At 37.0% G+C, this 15,862-nt stretch overlaps 1 protein-coding gene across 1 annotated transcript in view; it reads right to left on the reverse strand.

The window, feature by feature from the left end:
• Window positions 1-15,525, reverse strand: part of KLB (klotho beta) — a 37,052-nt gene extending 21,527 nt beyond the window's left edge. The window contains 2 exon segments of the mRNA XM_058722806.1: window positions 14,613-15,392; window positions 15,395-15,525. Coding sequence (XP_058578789.1) covers window positions 14,613-15,392; window positions 15,395-15,460 — 846 coding nt within the window. The 5' untranslated portion in view covers window positions 15,461-15,525.
• Between the last annotated feature and the right edge of the window lie 337 nt (window positions 15,526-15,862).

Genomic DNA, 15,862 nt, shown 5'->3' on the forward strand with positions numbered 1-15,862 from the left:
GACTGTGAAGACTACACAAATGTAAATTTGAAGTACTGTACTTTAAAAAAGGAAGCTGAAGATAACTTTAACTTGCTGTGGAAAACAATGGTAGGAAGTCTACGTGGGCAGGAAGAGTGTTCTGCAGCCAGCTCTCCCTTACCTCTCGAGTTTCATGGCTAGACATGTGTGTTCTCATTTATTTTTTTGCAGCTGATTGAGTTTTAGTCATTGTCCATTTGGATTGGGATTAATTTCAGCTTGATTGGATGGAGCTAGAAGGTATTATGCTCAGCAAAATAAGTCAGTCAGAGAAATAACAAATACCATACGATTTCACTCATATGTGGAATTTAAGAAACAAAACAGATGAACATAGGGGAAGGAGAAAAAAAAAGAGAGGGGGAGGCAAACCAGAAGAGACTCTCAACTGTAGAGAACAAACTGAGGGTTGCTGGAGGGGAGGGGGGATTGGGCTAAATGGGTGATGGGCACTAAGGAGGGCACTTGTTGGGATGAGCACTGGGTGTTGTATGTTAAGTGATGAATCACTAAATTCTATTCCTGAAACCAAAATAATAATAATAATAATAATAATGATGATAATAATAATTTCGGTTTGATTCATTGATTCATTTGTTTCATCTACTCAACACTTCTTTATGTTAGCATCCGGTTTTCTGCTAATTATAATTACTGTCCTTCCAGCTTATTTAACATTCATTCATTTTCCACGAATATTTATTGGGTGTTTAAGATATGCAAACTTTACTGTTCATTGCTAAAAAAAATATGTAACTATTATTTCATTAAAGTTTATTATGTGACTGCTACTTCTTTAATTTTTTTTTGAATCTTGAAACTCTGGGAAATGATATCCCTCATTAATCTTAGGTGAGAATTTCAATATTAACAAAAGTTCCCACCTTTCATAAAGAAAATTTTTACCTATCCTATTTTTAATGGTTCAAATTCATGTTTTCTATAGTTGGAATAGCTCAGTAATGATAATATTAAAATTTGTTTTAATGAATTTTCCTATTTTCTTTCCAATTGTTATGTTTTCAAATGATTCTGACAAATCTTTGTTCGTTATCAGTTTGTATAGTTTCAGGATTTCCCCGTAGAAATCATGTAAAAGCTAAACTCTACTATATTTGTTCCTTCAAAAAAATGGTTTTAATATTGTTATAGAATTCTAATTTCAATGATAATATTACTAAATTCAACTAATGTTTGAGTCAGGATCTAAACCTGGCGACATAAAAGGAAAAAGGTCTAGAATAAACCTTATAATTAATTAAGCGAAGCATCTGTGGGTTTCCCCAGATATTAGAAGGGGCCTTAGAAGAAATCAATATTAGTAAATTGATGCTTAACTGAAGTTCAATTTCCTTGCCCAAGGAGAACATTTGCATGCCAAGTCTGCAGAGGTTGGAATGATATTTTAAGCTTCCTGTTATTATTACATTAACAATCGTGATCTTGTTAGTAATTTTTTCATGCAAAAGGACCATATCTCAGAGTATAATTGAAGCTAAAATGGTCTGAGTGGATGACCTGAGGCCTTTCCTCAGGATTTAGGAATGAAGACTTAAAGACAGTCAACATAGAAAACACTCTGGAAATTACAAATAATACAATTATTACAATAACAAAAATAAGACAAGACCTTTTGGGCCCTGCAACAAAGGCAGATTTCCCATGAACTAAAGGAAGCTGAAGTTTTAGGGCCACTCAGTTATATGGGTCCCTCCCTATAGAATGTGCTAGGTGGGTTGGAAGCCAGGTTGTATTTAGAAGCATTTCTAGGTAAGTATTCCTTATGAATTCCCTGAAGAGACCTTGGAAAAAAAGGAATCTGAATCAAGCCCACAGTAACCTGTTGTCATATTTTTCTCATTCCAAATAAATGTTCACTCTTGTACCAACTTTCATGTCCATAATTTTTTTTCTTACAGACGGTCCCCCAGATTGTACATTTCAGGCCCATATAGTATAGAACCATGCCTGGCCTCCAAGCATCTTGAATGCAGAGACTGTACCTATTTTGTTTCCAGTGGTACCTATAGATGCCCAGAGAAAAGCCTGACACAGAATACTTGCTGAATGAGTGCCCAGTATGGGTCAGCTAGTCAGCTGGTCACCTGACACACATTGTCGATAGTACAGCCCCTACAAGGCAGATTTAATTTTTACCATTTTAGAGAAGAAACTGAGGTTCACAGAGGCTGGACATTGGTGAAGCTAGGATTTGAACCCAGGCCTTTCTGGTCTCTTTACTAAACCATCCTGCTTTCTATATGTCCGACTAGTTCTAAATTTTGAAGCACTTGGGGACCATCTGACATGAACCACAACATACTGTTTTAAAATTATATTTTCTTCCTGCTGTACTTGATTATAATTGATTAAAAGAACTGAACGGTCATAGAATGAAGGTATTGTATCCCACTCTTCCATGCTGAGAGGAAAATATCTATGTGTGTGAAATTCAGTATCACCTAGAAAGGTCATGGAAAAAATTTGGAGTTTTCAGAAAACCATGTAGCTGTCCAAGTGCCTGGCCCAGCATGGAACACGTCTGTATAATTCCCTGGGCTCCTTTCCTAGAACCAGCAAAGTTGGCATTAGATATTGTCCTCATTGGTGTCAGAAGCTAAATGAATCCTGAGGGACCACTTCTACACTTGACCGTCTTGATTGAGGATTGAGATCTTTACACCATTGTGAATGTTAGACCAAGAGGGCAGGGATGCTGTGGTTGTATAGCATTCAGCGCAGCACCATTTTCAAACAAATCATAATTAAATGGTCATTAAAGATTAGTGATTTTCATGATCAAATAAACAGTGATTAAATTACAGAACCATAGAAAATTAATAGTGTAAATAGTAATAAGAACCAACATGTATCCAGGGCCAGATATGCTGAGCACTGTTCTAAGTGCTTCCCATGTACTATCTCATTTAATCTTTATTTAGGAGAATTAAGGTAGGTAACAATTAGCATTCCCACTTTAGAGGCGAGGAGACCAATGGATGGGGAGGTTAAATGACTTGTCTAGTTTCAGAAACCAAGTCAAGCCCACACTGTGTTTCTCCAAGTTCTGGGCTCTTGCCTGCTAACTAGAGGTAGGGGATGGACCTTACAGGTCACTTGATCCAATCTGCAAATATCTTCTATATAGATGAGATGCTGAAGCCCAAGATGTAAGTGACTTGCCCAATGTCTCAGTGGCAAAGCTAGGATTGGAACTGAGTCTTTCAGCTTTCTCCATCACTGTCATTTCCAGGACATTACATGCATTAAATTATATGCCTTTGAAGCATACTTTTATGCCTTAGACCCAAAGGTGATTGAACAGGCTGAGACAATGCTAGGGGTATGTAACAGACAAGGCACAAAAACAAGGACCAGTACACTGTGAAACCCATGGGACAGTTTTTGGGTGCCAGTAACACTGTAAGGAAAGAGGCAAACTGGGAGTCATGGTTTTGATTATACCCTCATCCAGCCTCACCAGCCGGGGCACCATATCAGTACCTAATCAAACAGTGAATTCATTAGCATTACCTTCTGTTTATTTATTTTTTTTTTCCCTTAGAGAAATCATACACGTTAGCAAAAGCAAATTTCAATAAATCATTTTATCTTTTTCCTTTAACCTACGGCTATTTTATCTTTTTCTTCACTCTCCATTCATTCACATTGATTAATTGCTTAAATTCAAGTCTACAAATATTTATTTAACAAATACAAAGCACCTTGGTGGGCATTTAGAAAAAACATTAACAAGATAACTCCTGCCTTCAGATGAAGTATAACTTCTTTTTTTTTTATGTTTTATTTATTTTTGAGAGAGTGCAAGCAGGGGAGGGGCAGAGAGAGAAAGACAGAGGATCAGAAGCGGGCTCTGTGCTGACAGCAGTGAGCCTGATGTGGGGCTTGAACTCACTAACCATGAGATCACGACCTGAGCAGAAGTCAGACGCTCAACGGACTGAGCCACCCAGGTGCCCTGAAGTATAACTTCTAACAGGAAAGAGAAGTACTGAAATAAGTAGATAAAAGCAGTATACTTTTGGGGTGCCTGGGTGGCATAGTTGGTTGGGCATCCAACTTAGGCTCAGGTCATGATCTCACGGTTAGTGGGTTTGAGCCCTGAATCCGGCTCTGTGCTGACGACTCAGAGCCTAGAGCCTGCTTCAGGTTCTGTGTCTCCCTCTCTCACTATCCCTCCCCTACTCGTGCTCTGTTGCTCTCTCTCTCTCTCTCTCAAAAGTAAATAAACATTAAAAGAAAGCAGTATACTTTTGCATTTCAATTAATCAGAAATGATAACTGAAACTTAGTATAATAATATGATTCCAATTTTGTAAAAAAAAATGTGACTTTACATATGTGTTTATATACACCTAGAAAAGTGTGTGGATAATGAGCGAGCTGCTAGCAGTTGTTACTTCTGGGGGGTGGGGGTTTAGGGTATAAGAGGAGACTTTCCATTTTTGACTTTGACTTCTGTCTTTCTGTATTGTTTGAATGTTTTGAAGTAAAAATGCATTATATTTCTAAAGTCAAGAGACTTTAAAAGTCATTTAAAAAGTCAAGAGAATTGGTTGAAACAAATGGTTTCTGTCAGTGTATTTAATTGCTCTAAGCTATCACTCTAGTTTCTCCAAAGTTCCAAAACTCTCATGGGAAAAACCGAAACTTATAAAAAGTTCAGTTATTCTGGATTTTATTATCTATTAAATAATGCCTTTTTACTCCATAATAATAAATGTTGATATTCAAAGGTAAGAGCAGAAGACATACAATATATACGTGATTAACATGAAAGAAGAACTGAGAGCAGTAAACCTCAGCCCCCTTTTTTTTAAGACTCAGTCACATAATCAAGATATGACACTATGAAGAACCCATCAATATACTCTCCAAAATACTAAAAGATTTGGTTTTCCCCAGCCTCAAGACTTCCCCCAAACATTTTCAGGCAGATCACCCAGAAACCACTTTAATTACTTCTGTGATTCACTCTTGACTGGTTAGTACGTTTGGGAGTTCTGATCTATTCTTAGCATTCCTACTGCTTTTCAGCGACGGAATCGCTAATGTCTGTTTAATGACCCTCTTTTCTTTTAACATAGACTAAATGACTTGTCAGTTTTCTCAGTAAGATTTTTTACACTAATGCAAAGCTTTCCTCGGTTCATTTTTTCCATCATATCCAGCACTGTTTCGATCGCTTACAGTATTTTCTGATCTCTGGCTTCCTTTTCCATGTATGAGAGTGTTCACATCAAACCAAGCTGTTTAAATATGATCACAATGTTATTCTCTGAACATTTATGATTACATTTACTTAAACTCTTGTTAATCATTCACTGAACTATAACTTTTTCTACTGAACGATTAGAGAAAGTAAATATTGGGGCGCCTGGGTGGCTCAGTCAGTTAAGCGACCGACTTCGGCTCAGGTCATGATCTTGTGGTCTGTGAGTTCGAGCCCCGCGTCAGGTTCTGTGTTGACAGCCTGGAGCCTGCTTCGGATTCTGTGTCTCCCTCTCTCTGTGCCCCTCCTCTGCTCACACTCTGTCTCTCTCTTTTTCTTTCAAAAATAAAAATAAACATTTAAAAGAAAAAGTAAATATTGCTCTCTTGAAGATTTTAGAATACCAATTGTCTTCTACAAATAGGTTTTTTTACATGACTCCTATCTGACAATGGTATTTTGAGTATAGAAGCTGTCTTTGGCAAGCAGTTTTCATGTTTGTATTCAAATTTGATTAGAAATGCCTGTAAGAATGCCAGTCTTAACTTGTTTGATCATTATTTCCTCTATTTTGTTAGAAGTGTCTTAGACGCTAATGGAGATGAATTGGGATTATCATATAGGCACTATGCATTAGCTAATTAAATGAATAATTGTGTTAAAATGTATTAAACTGTACGAGGTGCCTGGGAGGCTCAGACGGTTAAGTGTCCAACTTTGGCCCAGGTCATGATCTCACAGCTCATGAGTTCGAGCCCCGTGACTGTGCTGACAGCTCAGAGCCTGGAGCCTGCTTGGGGTTCTGTGTATGTCTGCCTCTCTGCCCCTCCCCTGCTCGTACTCTGTCTCTCTGTCTCTCTCAAAAATGAATAAACATTAAAAAAATTTTTTATTAAACTTCAAATGGTTTTGCCAAGGGCACACACATGTGATTTAACATTACTTCAATGGGACACTAAAGTTTTGAGCAAATAAAACATTAAAATCATGGAAACACATGGAAAACCTTATGGTTAATGTATGAATCAGGGATAAATTGTTCATAGATTTTGTGGACAAATAAAATATGTGGATGGATGGTTCTGGTCTTTAAAAAGGCAAAGTGAAGTTAAATATCTGTGAGTCAGCATCAACGCAAGTGACTGCCATGGGTTTTAAGACTATAAATTGTTCTTTTCCATTGAAGCCAGGTAGCTGATCCATGTCATTAAACCTTGTTAGCTTGGATTCAGATGGATAAGATTTGAATTTTGGTTCTGTCAATTATTACGGAGTAAAAATCACATACAACCTCAGAGAAACTTCTCTGGGCTTCCACGTCATCAACTGTAAAATGACTATAAGAGTACCTACCTGGCAGAGTTGACGTACAAATCAAATGAGACAATGTATGAAAAGTACCTAGTATAGTTTCAGACACTACGGTAGGTATGTGGTATTCTTCTTATAATAATGATTAAGAATAGTATGATAGAGCAGTGCCTGGGTGGCTCAGTCAGTTAAATACCTGACTCTTGGTTTTGGCTCAGGTCGTGATCTCACGGTTCATGGGTTTGAGCCCTACATGGGACTCTGTGCTGACAGTATGGAGCCTGCTTGGGATTCTCTCTCTCTCTCTCTCTCTCTCTCTCTCTCCCTCTCTCTTTCTCTCTCCCTCTCCCCCCCCCCCCCCCCCCGTCTCTCTGCTCCTCACCCACTCTCTCTCAAAATAAATTAACAAACTTAAAAAGAAAAAAAAGAATAGTATGATAGAGGGGCACCTGGGTGGTTCAGTCAGTCAAACATCCAAATTCAGCTCAGGTCATGATCTCATGGTTCGTGAATTTGAGCCCCACGTTGGGCTCTGCGCTGACAGTGAGAAGCCTGCTTGGGATTCTCTCTCTCCCTGTCTCTCAAAATAAATAAATAAACTTAAAAAAAATAGTAAGATAGAATGTCAAAAACTTATCTGCAATAATTGTCTTAATTCTCCACTTTACTGTAAGAATTAAGACCAACCTCTTCCCCCATTCCTGTGTCCTTTTTTTGTTCATTTTGTGTGGGACAGGAAAGTGGTGGAAGGTAGCAAGTAACAAGGCTTTTTTCTTTTTAACCTTTTTTTCTGTCCTTCATTGACAGAAAACTTTGGGCTGGTTTTTTAACCATAGATTTAGCAAAAATTAATTAAAAATTTTTTTTTAATGTTTATTTACTTTTGAGAGAGAGAGAGATAGAGGGCGAGTGGGGGAGGGGCAGAGAGAGAGAGGGAGACACAGAATCTGAAGCAGGCTCCAGGTTCCGAGCTGTCAGCACAGAGCCAGAGTTGGGGCTCGAACTCATGAGCTATGAGATCATGCCCTGAGCTGAAGTTGGATGCTTAATGGACTGAGCCACCCAGGCGCCCCCAAAATTACTTTTGGTATTTTGTTGTCTTGTAACCCAACTTTAACAAGGGAGTTTTTAAACATTCCTTTATTTTTCTCATGGAAATAAATCATTTCAGATGATCATTAGAGATTTTGTTTCTATCTGACCAACATAAGCTAAAGAAGGCTCCTGCTAGTATTTCCATTTCAAAATATCACACTTAGCCTTCAAGATATTGGTGGGGTTTTGGGCAGAAGAGGCTTAAAAGTGACATTTTTATCTGTTTAAATGTGCCTGTGAAACACTGCAGCTTTCTTGTTCAAGAAAGTAGTTGCCGTGTTCTGTTGGAAAGAAGGCTTAGTTATTAATCGTGTGAATGGTGGCCTTTCATAGCTGTTTTTTGAGTTTTAACACTAAATTTTGGTTAAGAAGTGTATTATATAAAGATAATTGTTGTCTTTTAAAATATAAAATAATCTCTTTACTAATAGTGGAAATTTCATAACATATAAAAATAGAAGAATATAGTGAACCCTCATGAGCACATCACTCAGCTTTAAGTGTCATCAATATTCTGCAGCTTGTTTCAAGGTGGGCTTTTAATGTAAAATTTTTTTGATGTTCATTTATTTATTTTTGAGAGATACAGAGAGAGCAGGGCAGGGGCGGAGAGAGATGGAGACAGAGAATCCCAAGTAGTATCCACACTGTCAGCACAGAGCCTGATGTGGGGCTCGAACTCACGAGTTGTGAGATCATGACCTGAGCCCAAACCAAGAGTCAGAGACTTAACCAACTGAGCCACCCAGGCTCCCTTGATGTAAAATTTTTAATAGAAACAAGCATAGATAATTGATTTGCATATTCTGAAAAGACTATGTATTTATGCCAGAATCCGTATTGTTGTGTGTGTATGTGTGTGTGTGTGTGTGTGTGTGTGGTGTGTTTGTGTGTCTGAAATCAACTTTTATTCAACTGCAATTTTAAATCCTTTCTGGGAAAAAAAAATCCTTTCTGGAACAAGGTAGATCTTCCTTAAATAGAAAATAATCAGTTGAATTATTTATTGATACCTAATGCATACCCAGCCTTGTATGAACTTCTCTGAGGGAACAATGGCCAAGAAATGCTAAGACAATGTTCCTCAAAGAGGTAGAAAAATAGGGACTAAATCAAATCTTATCCCAGGCTCAGAAACAAGTAGGTGAGGCCTTGACCTCGAGCAGAGTTTCCCAACATTTCTTGTCCTGAAAGCCTCTTTCATAGTATTAAGCAATCTCTTGAACCCCTGAGGATTTTAAAAAATAATTTCATCATTTCTGTGTAATATACAAAAAAGTGTTGACATACATTTTATTTTATATAAGCCTATTTTATTAAAAATTGTGTTGGAAAGTATCTCAATTCTGTATCTCAAGGCCAAAGTTGAGTTAATTCTTGAAGGAAATTACATTGAACTTGTATCAAACTCAGCTGCTTTGATTCAGCAAGCCACAACAGTTAAAAAAAAAAGATATCAGAAAATCTGGGGATAGTATCTATGTTTCTGAAAAAGGAACAGTTCAGCAGACTGATGAATAAGATCTAAGTTGTCCAGCTACAGAAATAGCAAGATGTCGGATGATTTTTCAGACTTATTTGTAGTATTTTAAAGATGCAATAAAAGCTGTATTGGTTGGAGCTTTTTCTTAAAGCAATAACATAAAAAAAGAAAGTTTATTTTAAATAAATTGAAAATATTCAAAAATAAATTACAAATATTTAAGATGCTCATGTACATAAACATAAATTTTGGCATTTTCCCATTTAATAATCATACATTATTCAAATTATTTTGAATAAGAAAAAGCATTTTATGTCACATTTTTAAATGGCACACTCTGTTTGGTTTTAGGACCAAATGTATTACAGTGGTATTTTCCAAGTCTGGTACACCTACCTCTTTTTGTATGGGAGGTGACATTAGGTGTAACAAAGAAGAAAGTTTTTTGTTTTCAATGTTACATATTTATTTGAAGGGTATTTGAAAATACTTATCTCATGTATAGTAAGAATAAATTTTTCTTTCAAAATAAGCATTTTAAGGAAAAACATTTTAGTAAATAATAGTACATGTGGCACTTGGATATGCAAACAAACAAAAAACAAGCAAAAAAAAAAAAAAGCCAACATGAAGTGATACACAAAAAAACAAACTTTGTGAAACAAGATGTTGTGGCATCAAAAGTGGATGAAAGTTGCTTACGTAACGTTTGTTTGAATTCTTGAATTTTGCTTTTCAAAAAGTACATTTAATGTTTTGTTTGTAAATAACTATGTAAGAGAAATGGTCTGGGGCAGTTTTTACAAGTATTTCGCAAGTAATGCAAAGCTAGTAGAGATAGTCTCTATTCTCAATGTGTGAAAAGCCAAACTAGACATAAATTAATATAGAGTGTATGTGTGCAACTTACAGTTCTGGTGAAAATCATGAAGCGATTTTATGTCCCTCATACTAATTATATTTCAACGTCCTTGCTCTTTCTGCTTCATGTTTTTAACCAATTGTCTATTACAGGTTTACGGTAGAAGGAAAGGAGAATTTTGCCTCCCACATGTTGGGGACTAAATGTCTGGAGACAAATTTGGTGTCACAACCCTGAGGACAAGGGTACTACTGTCATCTCTCTAGTGGGTAGAGGCCAGGGATACTGCTAAACATTCTACAAAGCACACGAAAGCCCACCACAAAAAGAATTATTTGGCCCCAAATGTCAATAGCACTGAGGTTGAGAAATTGAAAGATAAAAATTTAAGGCAATGAAGTCAAAACTATCATGGAAGCTATTTTGTGGAGTAGTAAACTGAATGACTTGCCATCTTATGAGCAAAGTCATCTTCCCCAACCTCTGGGCATGTTTACTCAGAGGTTCTAGATGTTCCCTTTTAAGGGGGAGAGGGACTTACAAATTTAAATTATTATGCATATTTATTGACTTAAAAGTAGAAAGAAAACAGACACCTTAACCATCTTTACTAATGTGAAACCTTGAAGCTTTGCTGATCTGAGGGATGAGAGCAATAGGCCACACAGGCTGGGATCCGTCTCTGGGACTTTAAAAATTGAACTTGAAAGAGAGAAATCTTTCCTCTACAAAGGAGAGAATGATGCCGAACCCCAAGAAGAGAAGGTTGTGAGAGATCCGAGACAAAGGGCTTCTGACAGTGTCCTCATTACTGGATCCATTCATCCCTGTGATTTGGTTACTGGGCCAGGAAATTGCTCATTTTTGCTTAAGTCAACTTGAATTAGGTTTCTGTCACTCACAACCAAAAAGTCCTGACTGATATACCAGTGGATTAACATAGGCAATATTTCAAGAATTAGTAATAATGCAACAAAATATGAGTTTTGAACTTGACATTGGCTCTTTGATTACAAGGTTTAAGAAAGAAATCCTAAACTACTCACTCAAAAAACATTTCTACCTCGCATGTACCTAATCCTAATATTCTGTGTTGGGTGCTAGAAACACAAAGAAAATAAAGAATAGCCTCTCCTTTCAAGGAGCTCTCAGGCTCCTTGGGGAGACAGAAGAGTACCACATGGTATGAGTGCCACGGTAGCAGCAAGCACATCTTACTATGGGAGCCCTTAGAAGGGACAACAACCTTAGCAGGTCAAGAATAACTTAGAGGTGGTGACTGCCTAAACTGAGTCTTGAAGGACATTTGATGGGTAAAGTAGAGAGTACAAAGGGCATTCTCACTGGATAGAATGCTAGTAAAGGCTGAATGGGGAGGACTAGTAAGGTACAATCAAAACACTCCTAGTGTATTATCGTGGAGCATGGGGTGGGAGGGGTTGGCGTTAGTGATGGAGATGGGAGAGTGGCCAGGAAGGACGCGGGAATGCAGGCCAGGGGTTGGATGTCTTGGTGGAAAATCAGGACGTTAATCCTAAAAGCTTTGGGGAGCCACTTCCTAGATTTTATGCAGGGGTGCAGCATGATGCATGTTGGAAATAATCACTCTGTGGTAAAACAGGGATAATAACAGGTATCTGGCAAGGTTGCTGCCGAAGTTATACATAATATTTAAAGCCATGACTACCATGCTTAGAGATGGTCAGTCAAAAGACGTACTCTCTTTCTTTTCCAAATATTGTCCAAAACTCAGAATGGAGCGTCCATTAGTAGGTGTGATTATGACAGATTTTTACCCAAGGCTTAGGCTCACTCTAAGGTAATCACCAAATCTGCAATGAAGTTGGAATTTAAATTCCAGGTCAGTCTCAGGACTGACTAGGCCATTCAGGTTCCCTCTAAACCAGGACAATGCAGACTGAAATGGAGTTTCCAAGGTTATTCTGGGACCAGAAAACCCCAACGGCCACAGTGAAATCTTTTCAAAGTCTGAAGAGTAGGAAATAAAACGATGTATAACCACCCATGAATTTACTTTCATATTAGGCTTTTTAAAAACTCAGTGAGATGTGTTAACTTGGACTAAAAACTAATCCTCAGGAATACTTCTGGGTCACAGATGGCTGAGTAAGGAAGAAATACTTCATTGCAACATAAAATATCAAATTAATCTTTTTCACGTTAAAGGAAGAACAGAGAAGGAACAGTGGAAAAAATGAGTTCACCTCAGGCTACCAAACCATTGCAAGATTTCTCTCTGGAGCTATATGTCACTGGGTTATGAAGCATATTTCACTTTCTGACTGATTTCAAAGGACCTCTTACCCTCCTTATTTAAGTCAGTGATTTAGAAATTTTAAGGAGATAGAAGAAATTATTTGGAAAACACAATAATTAAAAAATGTAATCCCTCAATTTAAAACAATGAAATTTATTTCACTACCAGAGAGTGCTGATTTTGTGTTTAAGGCAGACTTTGTCTCAAATTAGGGGAAAATGAAAAACATCTGAAAATACAGCATTTTATATGCTAAGTTTGTAAGCAATGCCTGTTTGTTAGTTACAACTTTTCCTGTGTATTTTTTTTTTTAATGTTTTTTATTTATTTTTTGGGACAGAGAGAGACAGAGCATGAACGGGGGAGGGGCAGAGAGAGAGGGAGACACAGAATGGGAAACAGGCTCCAGGCTCCGAGCCATCGGCCCAGAGCCTGACGCGGGGCTCGAACTCACGGACCGCGAGATCGTGACCTGGCTGAAGTCGGACGCTTAACCGACTGCGCCACCCAGGCGCCCCTTCCTGTGTATTTTTTATCAGATAGCCAGTTTTTAAGGCCTTAAATTAACCACCCAAACAGATTTTTCATGAAAATTCCAATTGTTAACATTTTCCAGGCAAACCGAAAACTTTTAAACAACTGAGAACATTTTTCTTTATAAACAAGTTAAATAATCATATGTGTGCATGTATTTGTGTAGAAAACTTTAAAAAGACTATATAAGAAACCATCAACAGTAGCTTCCTCAAGGTTTAGATTGCCAGGTGGAGAGGGAGAGATGAATTTAACTTTTTTCACTTTATAAACTTTGGTACAATCTGATGTTTCTTAATCTTCACAAGCATATAGTATACATGAATGCTTAAATTTTAATAATTTAAAGAACTAGATAAAAGGAATACTTTTCTAACTTATATATGCATAATCTTCATAGTTAATAGCTGTAAGTCTTCTCCCCTTTAAGGTCTTATTTGCCAAATCACAGTATAGCCTCACAGTAATGTTCTATATACAACCCTAACCAAAGATCTGTAAATGATCTTGAAATCATAATGCAATCAGTTTACTGCCAAGGCAGATGCAACAGAACTATAGTATGACACACATATATAATAGCCCAGAAAGTTCAAAAAGATAAGAAGGGTGGGCAGATATTTTTGTAAGCGCAAATTTAGACACAGAGTAATTTTATGTTCCTAAATATTTTTCTACTTCTATACATTTCACATTTGATTGTTAAAAATCAAAATACTTCTCCTAGCACATTATTAAACACTATTAACAAAGTTGTTTTCATTTTTAAAATGTAACAGGTGTCCAGAGTAATTTATTTTTCCCAAGGAACCCATTTGACTCAAAAAGTTAAACCTGATTCTAGATGTTAGCCTCAATGTGAGGTGAAGTCTCTTCAAAATCTCCGAAAGATTGCTCTTTTAAAAACATTCTTAATGAAAACATTTCGTGTTTAATTATGTTGTCATTTATAAATTAATTCATTTAATCCCACTAAGCCTCAGTTTCCTCATCTTTAAAATGTGAATACTAATAGGACCTTGTTCATGAAGTTATCACAAGGATTAAATGTGATAATGCATGCAGAATGCTTAATATGGTCTGTGGTACAGAGTAAGCATCCAACCAATATTTGCTATTTTTTTGCTTACATTTTCAGCATTGCTTTAGTAATTTTCAGATTTCCCAACGTTAACTGTAGCTTTTAAAACATACTGAGTAGAGCATAGTCTTCCCAGTTTTTATATTACTAGTTTAATTTTAACTCTTAGAACAGTTAACCTCATCTTTTCTGTAACACAGATAAAACCACTGTGAAGTGCATTTGTCTCAATTCCTGTATTTAATATGTGTCAGTTAGCTAACCTGTATTTAGCTTATTATTGCTAGGTATCACTAAGAATAGCAATACTAACAACAAATATTTATTGGAAATGGTCATGCCTTAAAAGAATCCTGAAATGGTTGCATATTTTCAGAAAAGGTTTCAGCATTTAGATTTCTAAAAGTACTGGTTTTTCATAGAATGAAAGTGAACTCATATTCTCACACTGTATACTTGCAGATTTTGAGTTAAAACGTTTTTAAAGGGCAACATTTAGGGAAAATAATCAGCTTAATCCATTACTAAGAGCCTAAATAAATAAAACACGACCTTAAATATGAAATTTGAGGATAGAACTTGTGAGTTAGGCTGAAATTAGTTGAATTGATATTAATGAAAAGAATTAAACAGGAGATACATTTCTTAGTGATTCTCTTTAACTCCTGCTCCTTAACATTCTGAAGCTATAACATGAAGCCAGCCGTACAGTACCTTGATGAGGTTGTGTCCCACAGAGTAGACAGCTGCTAAGTTTCCCTTCTCTCCAGGCGCATGCAGACCTGTCCCATACCCATGCCAAGCAACTAGATATGGATTATGAATTGTAATCCAATATTTGACACGGTCCCCAAACGTCTGGAAACAGTAGGTGGCATAGTCATTGAAAATATCTATTATGGTTTCATTTTTCCACCCCCCATATTTTTCTTGTAGGGCCAAAGGCAAATCCCAATGATACAAAGTAACTATCGGTTGAATGTTTCTAAGTACTAGAGCATCGAGAAGAGCATTGTAATACTGGAGACCTTTCGCATTGGCAACTGCTGCTATTCCATCGGGGAAAAGCCTTGGCCAGGAAATTGAAAATTGATAAAAAGAAACTCCAATAAAATCCAGGGCTGATAAGTCTTTTTCCAGAAAAATGTAACTGTCACTGGAACTGTTCGTGTCGTTGACATTTTTAAGGTGTGTTTGAATGAAATGATCCCATATAGAGGGTCCTTTCCCATCTGTCTTCCAATTCCCTTCCACTTGAAATGCTCCAGTCCCAACACCCCAAAAAAAGTTTTTAGGAAAAGTGTCATAGAGAAACAGCTGACTTTCATTTACCGGGCTAAAATGAGGATTTTTAGACCACACAGCTCTGCCGTCTCCAGAGAATCCAGTAACAGCTCGCAGGAGAATAAATGCTGACAGGATAGCAGATCTTTGCAGTCCCCGGTTGCACATTGTTTCCCGATAGTGTATGTTTCTTTCATCGGTGCTGAAGAAAAAAAAAAAAAAAAAAAAAAAAAAATCCATTCATTCCCTGGAGATCCAGCCGCACAGCCGGACTTCATTTGCCACTAACTGCTCGCCTGTCTTATCAACGCTTCAGTAAAAGCTTGTGATTGTAAACCTCTGTCAATGATTAGCTTGAACTGTGCGACTTAGGAGGGGCCACGGAGAGCAACGTAATTTGAGGGAGGTGGCTCTCCTACGCTCCCCAACACATTTCATTCTCTCTTACTATGGGAAAGATTATATGAAAACACATCACTGACCGTAGTTTGCGTAACGAAAACATGTATAAGCAATGAATAAAAATGCCATATTCTCTTTGTAGCCTTTCATATTGACCCAAATCTTTTCTGAATGTTTTGAACATTACTGAAAAAAATATATACCTTTTCTAGTTTTATATTTTTTGAGTGGTAATTTTATTTTTTCGCGTTTCAGGAGAAGCAATACAAATAAGGAGC

This window comes from Neofelis nebulosa, chromosome 3 (genome assembly GCF_028018385.1).
Source record: "Neofelis nebulosa isolate mNeoNeb1 chromosome 3, mNeoNeb1.pri, whole genome shotgun sequence".
Taxonomy (NCBI): Eukaryota; Metazoa; Chordata; class Mammalia; order Carnivora; family Felidae; genus Neofelis; species Neofelis nebulosa.